This window comes from Chionomys nivalis, chromosome 12, assembly GCF_950005125.1.
Source record: "Chionomys nivalis chromosome 12, mChiNiv1.1, whole genome shotgun sequence".
NCBI classification, from domain to species: Eukaryota; Metazoa; Chordata; class Mammalia; order Rodentia; family Cricetidae; genus Chionomys; species Chionomys nivalis.
In genome coordinates this window covers 36611536-36629374 of record NC_080097.1, presented here as the reverse complement: position 1 = coordinate 36629374, position 17839 = coordinate 36611536, and the positions used below count along the sequence as shown (strand labels likewise).

Sequence of the window (17839 nt, the reverse complement as noted above, 5' to 3'; positions counted from 1 at the left end):
AGAGGTTTAGCGCCTGACAGAACAAGAGGTGTCTGCTGTGGAAAGTGGGCAGGCTCAGTTGGTAGCTGCATGCCAGGGCCCATGCTCCCCAAGGCAGGGACAGCATTGAGTAGAAGCCTAGGCTAGGACAAGCTGCTTTCTCATGTCCTGACAGCCTCGGACATCCCCTGAGAGCAGCAGCGTCTCTTTAGGAAGGACCCCGGAACCAAAGACAAGCCCTCGCCTTTCGGCCTCAGCTGTGTGTCTTCCGGGAATCTAGGGCCGACCAGGGAATAGTTTTACTTTGTTTTTATACACTGTGCAAATCTTACCAACGGACTTCAAATAAATGTTGGTTTGAGGTCAATTTTTCAGTTCCCTGATTTTATGTACAGTTACAATTCCCTGCCATAATAGACAGACTTCTTTAAAAAATATAAAAACTATTTCTCCTTGAAAATTGATTTCCCTGTTAAATACTTGGAGACAGATGCTATTAAATGGACCCTGTAGATGAGGAGCCTTTTCTGATGGAAGCCCTCCTGCTGCCCAGACAGGCCCTATGTATCTGGATTATACATTCTTGATCCTACTGTAAATTTATGCCCTTACTATTCTGCGGAAGCCAACAATAATACCACAGTTGACTCCTGACTTTCCTCATAATGAGCAAACTTTCCATAATCGACTACTTCCTGTAAAATCGCCCTGTGTTTTTGAGATCGCCTGTGTCGAGGTGATCATCTAAGGGTCTCCCCAAAACTCCGCTGCTTTGCTGCCCTTCCTTAAAAACTCAGTGGACCCCTGGTTAGGGTCCAACAGCTATGCTCTGCCTGGAGCCAGGAAGGCTCCCTCGATGAGATGGATGGCTTCCCCTATGCCACCCCCAGGTGCATGTACAAAACGCACAGGGGCTCTGCAAGGCTGAGAGTGAGACCTTCTGGACCCTGCAGAAGGCTTGGGCTACTGGCTACCTACCAGGTGGAAGAAGGGAGTGAGTATCTCTAAATCATTGTTTGAAAGGGAGAGCCAAGGAGGGCTTGACTATGAAGGATTCAGACAACGGGGGCGGGGGTGTCTCAGCCTCACCTCTTGCATACAGTACCCCAATATTTTTCGGCTCCCTGTGGCTGGGAGCATCTCGCTATGTTAAGGCTCACTGAGACTCCCCAGTTTCCTTAGCGGGCTCGAAGGACACCGAGGGAATATTTATGTAATAAGATGCGAAGTTGCTATGGCAAATACTATAGCAACCTAACACCTCCTGGAGCCAGGCAGGGGCCTGTAACAGCAGTCTAAATTTACATTTACTGGAGTGTCATTTTATCGACACTCTTAGCATCTCGTCCTGACAGGATGTTAAAATATGTTTTTCTGCTCGAGTTGGAGCAAAATTAGCACACTGTTGTTGGAGTTTAAGGGTAGTCTTCACGACTTCTGGAAAAAGCTAGCAGACTAATCCTGGAAGGGGTTAGATGGCAGGCTCCAGGTGAGTTTATAAGTGTCTCTTGTTTTGCTAAGCATGGGACTCCATCGCCTTGCCTTAACTGGTTTCCGCCTTTTCTCTGCAAGCGATACAGAGGCATGCCTGACCATGAAAAGGGAACTTGTTCTCAACGCTGCTGCTGTGTGCTGTCAAGGGCTTGCTCGCCTGTGATTTCAGTAGATGCTCTCAGAAGATACTTTCAGCATGTTAGCTCACTGCCCTACCCTTGAAAGACAGCTAGCATGGTTTCAGAGCAAACCTACTTCTCATATAAAAACAAAATACAGCCTCTGAAGGAAGGAAGTACCTAAGGATGGCGAATGTAGCAGAAAATATGGCTGTTGCAGTGCGAGAGGGAAAGTTTGGATTTCTCATCTTTTGCCCTTCTGAGTAGCAGAACTATCTATTTCAATGTATTTTGTAAAGCTCAATAGAGATAATTTTACATTATTTGGTTTTAGACAGGCCTGCTTATACAACACGTTTTTAAAAGCCTTCTGCTTTGTTAATGACTTAAGAAATGCAGAGCAAGTCTGTTTTCCTTGTTGGCTCGTGGCTCTTTCTCACAAATCACTGGGAGCTGAGGCTACCATGAGTGCACACCTGAGGTTCTTGAGGCCTAATTACAGAGACAGCCCTCCAAGACCATGTTTCAGATCCATTAAATGTGAGCATGGCTGAGAAGCCCTAGATATGAGGGCCAGTTACTAATGAAAAGTTCTTACCCGTTGATTTTCTTCCATGTCTCTCCGTCTCAAGTTTTAAAGTGTGTCTCTAAGGCTGTCAAAGTGGGACACTGGCCAAGAGAATCAATATCAAACCATATTACAACATAGCTGCTGCTAACATCTTAGCACCATGATATACTGCCGATGGGCATCGATGTCCTTATCCTCATGTTTTTATATCTCATTGTTCATCTAAGCACACTCGGTGGCGTCAAGCTATTAGACCCTGGCCAGACATCATCTTGATCAGGTAGCCACACACTAATGGAAAAGGAGACCCTGGCCAGACACTATCCCGATCAGATAGCCACACACTAATGGAAAAGGAAACCCTGGCCAGACATTATCCCCATCGGGTAGCCACACACTAACAGAAAAGGAGACCCTGGCCAGACATCATCCCGATCAGATAGCCACACACTAATGGAAAAAGGAACCTGAAAAAAGTCATTGTTTCCTCTCTCATTTTCAGAAATTCCATTTTCCATTGCATGTTTATCTTGTAATTAGAAGTCCTGGGAATTGATGCTTAAAGCAGCCTGCAAGTTGTTATCATATTATGCTTTCCTATGGCTCCGAGATGCTTCTCTTGTGCCGATTGAGTAGTTTTGAGACTTGGAACAAACAATGTGTTCAGAACTGGGGCATCCTGATTTCAGGACACAATGTATAAAATCTCCTGAGAAGTTTTTAAGGAAGAAATTTTTTTTATTTAAACTCTAACCACTAGCAGGGGAGCAGAGAGAATCTTCTCTGGGGCCACAGTTGCTGACATGTTAACTGCAGTGCTTCAGACTGGACAATGCATGTTCCACGGTGAGTCCTTTCTGATTCTACAGCTTCTGGGTTTACACTTGGGGCAAGTGGCCATTGCATCTCAAAGCGGTTATATACATTTTCATTTCCCAGCATTACTTTCGAAACGTTTAAATATCTCACTGTACTATTAGGTACACACTGCAGTAGAGTATTGTTTAGTGATACATCTCATCAGATTTGGAAAAAGAATCATGTTGTAGAGATTTTTAAATGGCACAATCAAAGGTTCTCAGTGTGGTTGCCAAGTGATAAAAGCGTTTACAAAATTACATATGTGACTAATCCCAAATGTGTTCTTACATAAGTGTACATGCAAAATATATATGTTAGGAGGAGAGCTATAAGGAAATAAGTAAAAATATTTAGAGTGTGTCTGTAAAAGATGATAATTTGATTTTTTTTATTATAAATGATTTTTATTTTTCCTTCTTTGTGTATTTCCAAAATGCCTACAGTTGTAGAGCAGTGTACATATGTAATGAACATGAGGAACATTAAGTTTAAAATTCTGTACCATTAAAAGTTAGCCAGACATCACATCTGGCTGGGTGTGAGGGTATAGCTTTCAGAAAGAAGAGTACATAGAACAGCTGCAGATGATGAGAAAAAGCTTCCAAGTTCTCTTAAAAAAAATGTGAATAATATAGTTGCTATGAAAAGGTGAACATGATAAAAGATGATGGAACACATATTAATTTCAGCAGCCTTAAAGTCCAAGCCCCCCTCTCCGCTAACATTGGTTTACACAGACACCAAACCTGTAGCAAAAATGAATCCTGCAATGGTAAGTCAGCTGGGTGCTGGCAGTGTAAGGAACCTTAGGATGTTAGCAAGTGTTGCATAGTAAAGGTGCACCCAGGAAACTGCTTTTAAGTCAACTCCAACAAAAATATTCAGAAAACTTGCACAATCTGTCTTCTGGTTGAAAGATATTTCCTTAAAGAGCACCTGCTCTATGGGTATAGACAGAAAGAAGAAACAGTTTGAAGAAGTGTCAGGATGTGAGTGGATGAACCATGCACACAGTTGCAGCCAGTGTCCTCTGTTACCCAGCTCTCCAAAGTGATAAAGAGAAAAATAGGGATCCTTCTCTCTGAACATGAGCACAGTAAATGATTGATCTAAGCTGCAATATCAGCCCTTTGACTTCCCATGGTATCCCCTATTTTCTTTGCACCCCCAGGGCCCGCGAGAGCCCACAAGACTATCAGTGTATTGGCTCAACATCTAATTTCAGGACTTACTGAAGTGCCTCTCCCTGTTTCCCTGTTCCCAGGGCTTTCCTTTATAAGATATGCCTCTAAATACATCTTTGAAATAGAAGTCTGAGGGAGAACATGCAGGACAATATCAATCTCACTGCACTTCCCACACCCAGGGAAGGTTGGCTCTGGAAGAGACACTACAAGCAATATGTTTTCCTTCCTCAATATTCTGAGTTCAATAAGGACCAAAATTGAGTTTTTGTACCCCCAGTAATAAGTGGAATTACTTAATAAATATAAAAAGTCAATAGTGGACCTTCTTGAGTTATTGTAATTATAAGTTGTAGGACTCAATCTGTATCATATTTGGCTAGTCTTTTGGGGACAGGATGAGAACTTATATTCTTCTCTTAGTGACTTACCAATCGGTTTCTATTTTTATCTTCATACCAATTCTTCTAGTACAGTTTGCATAATTCCTAAAACCATCCCTTTCCCTGGCCTTAGCTCTTGGCCTCTGTGATTATCTGAAGCATTGTCACAATACAAAGCAGTGACAAAATTGAACAACATCCACTGGATCATTACAGTGTGTCTGGGACCATGGCTTTTGTCTGGAAGTGCCAGATTAAAGGGGAAATTACTAAAGTCGTGTAAGACTAATTAAGACTCGGTCCCTGAAGTGAAAGCATTGCTCATAAATTCTAAGAAGCCTTACAGCCTGTTATGTCCTCCTTTGCCTAGGATAGCCTTTGCCAAGGATAGCCTTTGCTAAGGATAGCCTTCACTTGCTGTGCACTCAGTTACTGCCTGAAGCCAGCAGGGAACCCTTGCTATAAAGAATGGTGAGAGATGAGAGACTCTGAAAAATGACAGTTCATCTCAGCTCTGTGAGTCTGAGAGAAACTTTTGTGTGCTTTAAGCCAACAGGGTGAGCACGTCTGAGGTGTGAGAGTCTCTCCCCATGCCCCACATAGGGCCCTTTGCCCTGCAGAATTCCCAGCATTGCACACAGTAGGCGAATGGGGGATCTTTGGATAGACAAGAAGCTACAGCTAGGAAGAACTTATTTCACATCACTTGGGGGATATTTTTGTTCTTGATTTGGAGTCAAACATGAAAACAAAGACTATAATTTCCCTATACTTCACAATGTTTTCACATTTTTCAGATAAGGACCCTGAGATATTTGCCCCAAGTCTGAGACTTGGTATCAAGCTTCAAAGTCCCCCTCCCCCAACCCTGTGTCTGTATATGTGTGCATGTGGGAGGCCAGAGGACATCCTTGGCTATGGTTTCGCAGGCACCTTTTAGGTTTGCTGGCCCACCCTCTCATCTGCTAGCCTAAAACTCACCCAGTAGGCTGGACTGGTTGGCCAGCTGGTGGGATCCAAGGATCCAACTGTCTCTATCTCCCACAGGGCAGCAGGGGTCACAAGCCTGTGCTGTGATACCTGGCTTGATTCCTTTAACGTAGGTTCTGGGAGATCCAATTCAGGGCCTCGGGCTTACCAGGCAAGCACTTTACCGACTGAAGTTCATCCTGTCCCCTCCCCTTGTCCTTCTCAAATCTATTGGCGCCTCCCTCCTTCATGAAGCCCATGCCCACTGAGATCCAGTATTGGTAGGAACAGCAGTATGGAGGTACAGAGAAGTTTGCAGTTTCTCTCACAGCCACTGCTCCTTAGAGACACTAGCTGGTCCCCCAGGCTACTTCGCTCTTCCCTATGGAGTTGAGCTTTCCTCATTGTGTATCAGAGACTCGTGTGTAACTCTTTAGGGCAGAAAGAATGAAACACCCTTTCAGGTTATTAAATCATGGGGAAATATGGATAGGTAAAGGACAAAGCTAAGAGAAAGAATGGTATTGTTTGAAATTAGAACAAGGTTGAAATTACTGCAGATGAAAAATATATCTTTATTTTATTTTGTTATTATTTTGCTAGTGAAAGTTGTTAGGTCCTATTGGGGAGGCTGCTCATTCATTTCCCGGCCACTCAGACTTCCGAAATAATCATACAGAAACTGTATTATTTAAATTACTGCTTGACCAATCATTTAAGCATATTGCTAGCTAGCTCTTACATACAGAATTAACCCATTTCCATTATTTTATATTTTACCACGAGGCTCGTGGCCTACTGGCAAGGTTCTAATACTTCTGTCCCTGGTAGAGGCTACATGGTGTCTCTGTTGACTCTGCCTTCTTTCTCCCAGCATTCAGTTTAGTCCCCCCACACACACCAAGCTCTGTTTTGTCCTATCACAGGCCAAGCCAGCTTCTTTATTCATTAACCAATGAAAGCAACACATACACAGAAGAACCTCCCACCCCAAGGTCCTGGGGACTTTTTAATAGAAATTAACATTTTAACTAGACGTTTTTTCCCAACCCCTGCTATGTAACATTTAGGCTCCTAAGGAATATTATAACTGATGCCAGATCATCAGCCCTGTGTTAACAAAGTGCTTTATAGAAAGCTCTCCACAGCACTTTCTCTCTCGAGTTCAATAAGAAGCAAGTAACAAGAGAACTGCCTCCTCCGAGGAATTCTTTTAACCTTTCAGAAACAAAATATTTCATGCTAATTTCTGCTTAATTAGAAGGAAGTCTTTTTTTAAAAAAAAATATCATTGATGATGGGCTTGAAGCCTGTTCCATCCCTGACCCCTTTAATTTAATCAAGGTCACCTAATAAACTTGCCCAAACAGCTCTATTTCTCAATTAGAAAAAAGGTAGTGCCATTTCAGAGCATTCAGTGTGTGATTAATAGCCCTGAACGGGGGATTCAGCATATGCAGGGCCTTTGTGAGGAGCCGCTGGTGAGAATAAAAACTTGGTACCTGGAAATCATACTCGTCAGAAACTCAAATCACCTTAATGAGCAAAGCAAAAACCTGGCTGAGCGAAGATGTGAGGAAGGTTATCCTACCCAATATAGAAAAGGTCCTAATGTCTGAACTTCTCTCCCCATGGGAGGGGGCAGGAACCGCTATAATTTAGCCATGCAGACAGTTTATAAAGCGCATGCTACTTTTTCCTGCTCAAGGGCTCAGAAAAGATGGACTCTAAGTTGCCCAAATCAGGCTTCTGGAGAACTCCAGTGTAGAAATAAGTCTGTTGTTAGAAGGGTGGAACCAGAGCCATCTGTGTGGATGAAATGCCTGGCATTCTGAGAAGCTGCCCTGGGCCTCCTCCTGAGCTGAAAGATGGCCAGACGCCTCCAGGAGCTGTTTTGAAGACAACGTTATTCAGGTGTGAAAACAGTAGAGCTGTGGAGAAAGGAACCTGTGAGACTGAGCACTGGCCTCCCCAGTGAAGTGCTGACCAGCGTGGAGAAATAACCGAGCCACACCAAGCCAGACTCCTAGATGCAGCTTAGTGTTGTTTCTGGGACAACTTGCCTGACAGTGTCTCCTCTCCAGCCACCAGCTTTCTTAAAGGCAGCGTGCGCCCATGCTTAGTCTCCTTAATAAGGTTACAGGGAAGAATCGATGAAAGGATTTATGGCAAGTTGAAAATACCTCGCTCTGCAGTGGAGAACAACAGTGGCAGGTACACACAGATGGTATGAGTGAGCGTACCGTTCTGAGCTACTCAGAAGGATCACCTGGGGACCTACCCGTGCCCTGGGATAATGACCAGTCATCTGTTTCCAAAACACTCCCCAGGTGATTCTGAGGTACAGAGGGTGGAGAGAGGGCCCATAACATGAGGGTTGGTGGTTCTTCGTTATAGGAGGGAAGGAAGAACAGACAAGGTAACAATACGAAAGAGACTAAAACCAAGGTCAAAGGTCAACGTGTGATGGACAGGAAGTGACTGGGCTAAAGGAAAGAGAACGGAGAGGAAGTGATGTTATTCTAGCTTGCAAGGCCCTGCTGAAGAAATTGCCTGCAGCAGGCACAGTGAGTATACACTGATTAGCGTAGGAAGGGTCACTTGAAGAGGGAAGCGGGAAGGGCTGGTCCAGCCAGGGTTCCTGCTGCACAGCCAAGACCATTCTCCCATGTTGGTGGTCAGAGAGGAAGCAGGCGTGCCAGGCAGTTTCTGGGGAGTCACGTCTTTGTAGCCTGTAACCAACCCGGAAAGAGCTTGCCTACCTGAGGGACCTCCTCTCCTGTGGTCGAAGCCAGGCCAAAGGCTGAGGTTCAAGCGTGATTAGTTCTAAAAGTTCAACCTGACCTCTGTGAGAACCACGAGGCAGCCACGATGGGAAAGATAGCGGCTAAGAAGAGTATTACAGGACAGGGCGTGGGGATCGGAAGGATGGAGGCAGCCTGGAGGATTCGTGGAAGTGCCCAGTCACAGTCTCAGGGGAGGCAGTAAGCAGCATCCGGAGTAGAACAGGAAAGGGGTTGAGGAAATGTAGGAGCATTTCAGACTACAGAGATGCCTGGAGGGCCATGCCCAGGGACTAAAGCTGGGACAAGGCTCTTTCCCTGACAGAGATGCCTTTAGGAGGAACTAAAAGAGATTAGATGCCGAAACCTAATGAAAGACTGGCACAGCCATCTGTAGGTCACGTTAAGGTCTGCTCCTCCGACCCTGCCACACCCGGTGACAGACAGCTCCCCGCAGAGGAGGAGAGTGAGAGGCCGCTCTGAAGCAAGTTGAGGTGAGATTGCATGTGGAGAGTGGACTTCCCTTCTCAAAGCATGGGTGCAGCTGGATTGGGTTGAGTCAGAGAGATCAGGTTCAGAAAGCAGAGCTTAAGAAAAGGCACTGAGGGCTGGTGGGCTGCCCAGGGCAGGATGTGTGTGCTCCTCAGAAAATGGTATCAACATCATTATTATTATTACTATATCATCACCATTTGTGTGTGTGTGTGTGTGTGTGTGTGTGTGTGTGTGAGTGATACATGCATCAAGAAAAGAAAAATAATGCCTTTTAGGGGGGAAAGTCATGAGGAACGTTCAGTGACCATCTGCTAAGGGAGGCTGCTGTGAGTTGGAGGAGCGACGGCTTCTATCCATGCCCAGCAGACTGTTAGGAAAGCCTGTCCCTTCTTCTACTGGCCTTGCCCGTCTATCTGCCTAGGCCAGTGATCTCATCCTTCCTAATGTTGTGATCATTTAATATGGTTCCTCATGCTGTGGTGACCCCCCCCACCGTAAAATTATCTTCATTGCTACTTTATAACTGTAATTTTGCCACTGTTGTGGATTGTAATGCAAATATTTTTGGAGATAGAGGTTTGTCAAGGAGGTCACGACCCGCGAGCTGAGAGCCTCTGGCCATGGTACCCCCTGGAAGCCACTGAGTCCTTAAGTTTCTACTTCTGCACTATTTTCTCCTACGTCACTTCCGCTTCCTCCCCAGCACTCTCAAGCAACAACCTCCCCACTGCCCCCTCACGCACATGCGCGCACTCACACACACGTGTCACCACCCACTGTGGAAAGAGCCGAGCTCACTGACTTCTCCTCAGACTCTCCTTCATGCTAGCCTCTGAGGTAAGATGGATTAGGGTGAGTGCCCTACGCCCTTGGGCAACCCTGTCTCAGCTTAGCCCAGAGTGGCACTCAGCTGGGTTTCCTGTCGTCACCCCTTCTCTCGCCCTGAGGACTCCAAAGTTTGCTTGGACCTGAGAACACATAGGTCAGTGTTGGTGACAGTGGACTTTGCCTGCTGTTGGAAGTCAGCACGGCCTGTTCCCTTTTGCTTGTTTTCCTCTGAGGAAAAAGGGGTAAGTGAGGTCGTGGAGGGGGACAGGGTAATTGGAAGAGTGGTAAAAGCTGATACAGGCCGAGCCGCAGCAGGTCAGGAGCCCAGCCACGCCGCATGGGCCTACCCCGGCTGCAGGCGTCTTCATTAGGAAGAGCCAAGATGGGAAGGGACAGAGGACGTCTTTCCTGAGTCACCTGCTGCCGCTTGCACCTCCAGGCTCACATTTAAGCCGCCATAATGCCAGGCTCTGTTTACCTGCACTCCTCAAATTACCCTTATTCCGCCGGCCTCACACAAAGATGGAATAGACACTGCCTTGTGCTTCTGTTTAGCTCTCCCTAATAATAGCTAATGTGCAGACGATAATGCGCACTGCAAACATAAAATGTTATGTCAATGCTAAGTCGTAATAATAATAATCCTGCAAAAGCGTAGCATAAGGAATTTCCGTGAGCAATTTGAGGACGCGTGCTGCTTCAGTGGGAATACAGGTGTTATTGAGCAGACCAATTGTACTCCGCTGCCTCCTTTAAGAGGCTCAGTAGCAAAAAGATTGGGTTTTTTGGCAGATATCCCACTATGCCCCCAGCTCTGTGCCTGGCCACCAGGAGGCATGGGCAGAGACAACGTCCCCAGGGTCCAGGCCTTCATTGAGGTGTTTGGTGTTTTTCTCTGGTCCTCATCTGCCACCAACAGTAGACCAGGGAACAGACCGTTGGGAGCTCAGAGCTTCTGGAAGATCATCTTCTGCCCCCTCTTCTCTCACTGGAGGCACAGACAGAGGGAGCAGATGGGTGAGTTCCAATGAACAGGCAATGTTTATCACCTTCGGGTTACTTAAGGAGCCAGGATTCAGCATTGGTCTCTGGCACAATTAAGGGAGCCGCATTAACAACTTATACTCCATGATCTCAGAGGCAGTAAGCATCCCTGAGCCATCCTAGAGGATAGAGGGCATAAAAAGGGGTCCCCACGTGATCTGTGTCAGGGCTCTGGACTGCAGAGGAATGAGATCAATTTCTCCTGTGGAAAATGGGTTTATTTTAGACCAGGGTCATCCCCTCTGCTTTTGTAGCTGAGCCTCTGCAGCTGAACTCTCCCCAAACAGCCAGAACGGACTACTTGATCTCCACCGCAAACAACCCACTTCAGTCCGGACTCCCACCCCCACCCCCTTCTCAGACTGCAGCATGTAGCTGGCTCTTGGGTACCTGTTGGGCCACAGTCTGTACCGTTAACCAGCTGTGTCACCTCAGGGTCACTTAGTCCCGTCACCTGTAAAATAGACTCGATAAACATATCCACGGTATCACACTCTTGTGAGGGTGGGAGGGAGTGAAGGCTGTGCAGATGCTGTGTTCAGTTTTCATGTTTGGCTTCGGATTTGGGTGGGGTGATTTTTTTTCTTCTTCTGATAGTGTAGTGGTGGTGGCCGCATTGGCAGTTCTGAACGTAGGGCCTCATGAGGAGAAGGCAAGTATTCTACCACCAAGGACCCAGTCCTGAAAGTTGTACTTACCACTCTTACTCTGACTGTAGCTACTGCAGTTATTTGGGGGAGACGTGGCAGGAAAACAGAATGGTGACCGTAGCTTTTGTCCAAGTGTCCCCCAACTGCTAGAGGGGAGCCGAGGATGTTGGGTAGGGCTGAGCTTTCACAGGTGTGAAAGGGGCAGGGGACATGTGGAATTAACCAAGGAATACAACCAGAGTGGCTGGCCAGGTATGCCATTCCTTCCAAAGGAGTCAAACAGAATAACCCAGGCTAGCTCAGGAAATGGAGTGGAAAGAACGGGAGCTTCCAGATGTGGTCTCAGCATCAGTCCGTCAGCACCACCCAGCAACCTGGTGTGTCCAACCTTCAGGCCAGGCTACTCCAAACTCCAGGCCTGGCAGAGGACCTAAAAATAGTTGTTTCAATCAGCCTACCAGGAAATTCTAATAGGAACTAATATTTGAAGAGCATCAGGTTAATGTAACCCTGGAGGCCTTATAAGGTCCTGATTTCCATGGCTTACAAAAATAAAGGGGGGGCATTTTTTTATCACAACGATCTCAGAGGCACGAAGAGCATTAGAAACTGTGCAGAAGGCATGGAGGGTCCTGGCTTGCATTCTGCTGCTAAGAACCAGTCCAGTGCACACTTCCTGCTGTGGTCAGCTCTTGCCTTAAGCATGACTTTTTGGGTGCACAGCATTATGGTCTCTGCCATAGTCCAGCGAATGGGGATCTTGGTTACCCCACAAGAAGATTTACACAGAGCAGCAGATAGACCTATAAAAGAGTCCCCAGGTCACTGAGTCTTAGCTACAGCCCTTAAGACATCAGAAGGCAAAGTTGTAACAGAGGGAGGCCCTGAAGGCTCTGAGATATTGTAGGATTATCTTCCGAGGCCTTCAGCTTCCCCTTACCCCCTTGTATATAAGGACAATTACCTGCCTGGACAGCACCTAGTGAAGTCCTGAGGAAAAGACTGTCTTTGTACATGGGAAAGAAATACACAGTTTAACCACATCCTCCCAGCATCCCAGGAGTACAACTGGCAAAGTCAAGAGAGAATGTTAAACACAGCATTCCCCAAAGACACAAAGACGAACAGTTCCAGAGAAATGCAAATATTGCTAGCAACAATATGTTAAAGCATTTTATTATTTAGTTACATCTTGCCTGAGCATGAAAAAGATATTAACACACTGTCAGCTTACTGGGACATAACCCAAAATAACTTACATTTTTCATATATTGCTAATTATTTTTCTGAGGCTGGCTCAGGCTGGTAAGATAGAGATTTCAAGGCTTTCACCAGATTATTTACTTAAAGAAGCTAAGCATGCCATTATCTGTTCCCATGGAAACCCAGTAAGTAATACAGGCAATGGAGGAGGAGGTCACTTTGACCATAATTAATATAGAAAATAATAGTTTATATAGAATCTGGTAAAGGATACAATGAGATACCGTGTAATACCTTTAAGTCTTTTCCTTAGCAATGCACTGTAATCTCTACATCAGTTCTTACACTCCAGTGTCACTTCACAAGTTTTACTAGTTCAGTGCTCATCTTCCAAATGCAGTGCAGTTTTGCTTAGTGGGATTTGCCCAATGTTTTCAACTGCTCTTTTGCTTCAGACAGTCCCAGTGTCTAGAATTTTCTAAAGTACTCAGCAAGTAAGAATACACGCGTGTATCTGTCAGCTTTACCCTTCTTAAATTGTATATAATATGGCTCCTTGCCTTGATTTCTCAATAAGTAGTGGGTTTGAGGAGTAACTGGTAATAATCCAGGTCTCACTAGATTCGGTGGTACCTTTAAAGTTGCCAGCGGTTGGTTAGGTTGTGTTCAGTATACTTTACAAGCCGGGTATTGTGTCAGATTCGCTTGAATGCTGAAATTTGGTGACCCACATGGATGGCTCTTCCTACAGATCTCCAATGTATTGGAACACAGCACATTGTATGGATGTTTTGATTCAGAGGTAGATATTCATTTTAATCCTTACCCTAATTTGAATAGTGGATTTCTTGCAGTCTCTTAAGGTGGCTTTTACTGTAGAACCTTGGTGACACATTTCTCAAGACTGTTTAATTTAGTGCAGTGTCCCAGAAAAAAAAAAAAATAAAGCAGAAAAGAAGAAAAATGAGTTGACCTTTCAAGTTTCTGGGTTTCTAACACACCAAAATTGACAGGCAGTATTAAGATTTTGTTTCTCTCCAAGTTCTAGTCCAAGGAACACAACACAGCCTCCGCCAGGCACCCTTGTCAAAGGGGTCACACGTCTGGGGCCACCGCAAAACTCTGAATAACGTTTTCTGACAAGAAATAGGTTACCTAAAGTTAAGTGGAGTCAATGCCCAATTTCTCACCCTTTAGGAAATAACTACTTTGCCACCACGGGTATGACCAAGTTTGTTTTTTGTAAATATTAAGCCTGAAATTGTTTAATCAGGAAGATAAATCAGTTACGTGCCCTAATTATAAAGAAGGTGACGCAGTTGGTGGTGGTATTAATTTATTGTGGGGTGGGGAAAGGTACAGCCGTTTCCTTTCCTTCCCTCTCTTTTCAAACGCAATGATCTTGCATTCCTGTCCCAGGAGTGCACCCAACACCATAGTCTGCTTGCCAGGCACAATGGTCATGACTTAACCAAGAATCAGGACTCTCAGCTGGACCACTCCATAGGCTAATAGGACAAACCCTAAAATAATGGGTGGAACTTTTTCTGTATGTATTTATGTTCAGATGATTTATTAAAATAATGCTGCTGGCACATGCTTTATAGCTGCTTGCATTTTGCTACACAGATTTCAAGATATCTTGCAGACTCTGCAATTCATTTGGAAAACGTAATTTTCATCCCTGCATACTAATCGATTTCTTCACAAACACCTGCTATCAGTTATGATAATAAAAATGCCACCCTGAATTGAAAAGGGGCCAAATAGAGCTTCCCAAGGAAATGACTTAAGTGTCTTTGAATGCCACTAAATGTGGTAATGTGCTTGTGTAGTGCCAACACTTTCTTCATCGTTTGCATCCTCGGTGGTTCTACCCCGTTACAGCATCCGTCTTCTGGATGAGGCCTCAATGCCCTTGCCTTTGGAGCAGTGAGCTGGCTGCTCAGGGCAGGCGCGATCTGAGATTCGACTGCACGATGTTAGAAAGCACTAACCCAGGCTCCTGGGTTATTTTCTGATTTTATACATCTGTGGGAAGTGTAAAAGCACCTGCTCCTGGGCTTTACACACCCAGATACACCAAACCGAGTTCCCTTTATTTGTTCTCTTCAGCCTCCAGTTCATTCCATGCACCATCACCGGACTAATCCTCCTAAATCACCAATCTCATCTCACCCTTCCGTTACCCCAAACACCTTCAGCGCGTCTCACCCCCTTGGGTCTCAATGCCCCCATTCCCTCACAGGCTCCACCTCTTGCCCACTGCTTCTAGGCAGACATTTGCCTTTGTAAGCGAGTGTCTCTCATTACTGTCCAGAACAGCCTCCCTCTCGTGGTCACTGCCGGGGCCTTTGCTTATGGTCTTGCTCCCGAGTGATCCTTCCCCTCTTCTAGGGTTTTCATCTTCCAAAACACACGTTTCTAGCAATCTGTTGTCTCCTTCATTTGTCCAACCCCTCTAGGGTAGATTCCCTTGTCATATACCTTGATACTAAGTTGCTTATTTATTCATTCAACCAAAATTTATTGAGTACCTATTTTATGCAAAACATCATTCTACCCCTTTCACCCTTTGAATTCATTAGTTTCTTTTCAGTGTGCCAGTATTTATTTATTTATTTATTTGGTCGTTTTGAGACAGGGTTTCTCTGTGTAGCTTTGGAGCCTATCCTGGAACTCACTCTGTAGACCATACTGACCTCGAACTCACAGAGATCCTCCTGTCTCTGCCTCCCGAGTGCTGGGATTAAAGGTGTGTGCCAGCACCACCTGGCTTTTTATTTCAATAGACTTGTGAAAAGTGATCTATTCTGTGTTCTCTTTTGTGATCTAAGGTGCCCAGACAGACTTAGGTATAAGGAAGTATGCAGTAAATGCTTGTTGACTAGTTGATCCCTAATGGCTTTACACTGGGAATATTCTGGTTAATTGCATGTTCTATTTGATTAGTATTTCAGTGTGAACTATATATAGATTTTCGTTTTTTGCTAAGTGGAATACTGTATAACACTTAACTGTAAAGCTATTATTAACATGGTTTGATGTTCGCTCTGTGGTTATCAACTGTGCCGTGAAGCCTACAGGTAGCTAGCTGACCTCGTTCTGGCCCTAGGTCATGGCAAAGGGCAGGTGGAACATGGACCTGAACTCAGGGGGCTCTATACCTTTACGTACCATAAGTCAAATCCGTGGAGACACTTCTAGCAGCGAGCCTTGCAAGTGTTACTTTACTATTCTCTTCCTGTCCAAAGTAAACCGTGGCTTTTCCGTAAGGGGAGAGAAAGAGTAGGCTGCTGCATGGAGAGTATGTGGGAGACGCAGTTTCTGAACAGTTGTTAAGGATCAAACTCATGAACCGACGGAGCAGTGTCGGTTAGAGCAAGGCTGAATGACTAAAGGCCCGGTTTGTGATCTGTCTCAGTTACTCTGACCAAACCAATGATGGATTTCTCGTGTCTCATATGGCCATCACCTGCTGAAATAGGACTCAGTAGACTCCCATCTGGGCCTGATGGGGTGACTCAGATGGGGCTAGTTTTTATAAAGAAACCCCTGATCCAGGGCCCTTACCAGTGGGAGTGCCCAGCATGCTGTTGTTATGTTGCAAAGCTCCCACAGCATGAAGATGGAAGCAGGGCAAGAGATTCCAATCCTGTCTTTGCTCACACCACCCTATCACTCGGTGTTAGATGTTTCTGGAGCCTTGAGGTTTGTAAGACCCTGAGCACACTGCCTTGATTTTTCTGTGAGGAGATGGGAGATTATACAAATTAAATCTGCATCAACATACTGAGACTTTCAGGTTTCAGGGAGGAGCAGAGCAGGCACTCAGCCTTGCAGGGAAAAAAAGAATTTTAATCTTTCGGCAAAACAGGTGGAACTAGGTTTCCATTCTGATAGCAGTTAGAGAAAACAATCTGTGCAGTTTGTCCCGGCAATAGAGCAAGAAGGAGCATTGTGCAGAGTGGTTCCCCCCTCCCCTGGGAGGCTGCTGCGTGCCTCAGCCTGTGAAACAGCTGCTTAGTTGAGAGAAAGAAGTAGTTCAAGAGGCCGAGGCGTCGTACAGCCCGAGAGAGGACAGTCACACAGCAGATATGGTGCTTGCCAAGAGTTCTGAGCATCCTCAGCACTGGGCATGGCAGACAGGCTTATGGGAAGGTGTCCAGGGCTGTGGGGAGAGGTCAAGAGGCAGGAGTTTTGAGGGATGAGGCCTATGCTCTCTGGAAACATTCGTAGATAAGATAGGAAAACTTGAATAGATTAAACAGATTCTGGGGCTGTTGCTCACAGTATTTGTCTAGTAGGGGTGCCCACCCTACAGAATCAATTCCTAAAGTGATCCACACCAACTATTAAACAAAGAGCCCTGAGATACAGTGATCGGAGTTTAACTTCCGAGTTGATTTGAATCCCAGTTTACGCGAGACTTTCCTTCCCACCAAATGATGCCTCAATCTGGGCAGGAAGGTGACTCTCCCAACTTCTGTTTCTCATTCAGCCCTGGCTGCTCAGGCCTATGCCCTCAAAGAGGAGAATGATAGTCTCCGGTGGCAACTGGACGCCTACAGAAACGAGGTGGAGCTACTGAAGCAAGAGAAAGAACAGCTCTTCCGAACAGAAGAAAACCTCACCAAGGACCAGCAGCTCCAATTCCTCCAGCAAACCATGCAAGGCATGCAGCAGGTACCGATCACATGGTGCTGAGAGGATGGGCCTGGGTGCACTTCCGTGGGGATGAAAGACAGCTGTTGGCCAGAAAGGGGGAAGAGGAGAAAGGATGACCAAAAAGCTAAGTCCATAGCCAAGGAGAATGCTGAAGGCAGTGAGAAAGCTAGACTCTGGAAAAGCCAGCCAACAAGGTCTGTGAGAATTACCCCGAGGATAGGAAATAAAGGGCGGAAATTAGAGAGGTTAAAAGTTGGTGTGTGTGTGTGTGTCCATGCTATGTGGTCAATTCTTGTGTTCTATACTTAAAGGAGTTTTAAGTTCAAAGATTGACAGCTGATCTTTACGAAAGTCATGTGTTCGATTTTTTTGTTTGTTTTCAAGATCATCATCAATACAAACCATATTCTTTCTATGTCTGGGTTGTTCTTAGGGTCTAGTCTTAGGGTTAAGTATTGATCGTCGAGTCCAGAGAGATGACTCCATCTGTGAAGCACTCACCAGGCAAGCCTGATGACCTGAATTCAATCCCCAAAACCAATGTAGAAAGCCGAGTGTGCTGGCAGGATTACATTTACAGTCCCAGCACTGGGAGGCACAGACAGGTG

The 17839-nt window shown here is 45.5% G+C and overlaps 1 protein-coding gene across 2 annotated transcripts in view; it reads left to right on the top strand.

The window, feature by feature from the left end:
- Nucleotides 1-17839, top strand: part of Enox1 (ecto-NOX disulfide-thiol exchanger 1) — a 561234-nt gene that overhangs the window by 466728 nt on the left and 76667 nt on the right. For both annotated transcript variants that reach the window (XM_057786570.1, XM_057786569.1), the window contains exon 13: nucleotides 17065-17249. In XM_057786570.1, the coding sequence (XP_057642553.1) occupies nucleotides 17065-17249 (185 nt within the window). The remainder of the gene's footprint in view (nucleotides 1-17064; nucleotides 17250-17839) is intronic.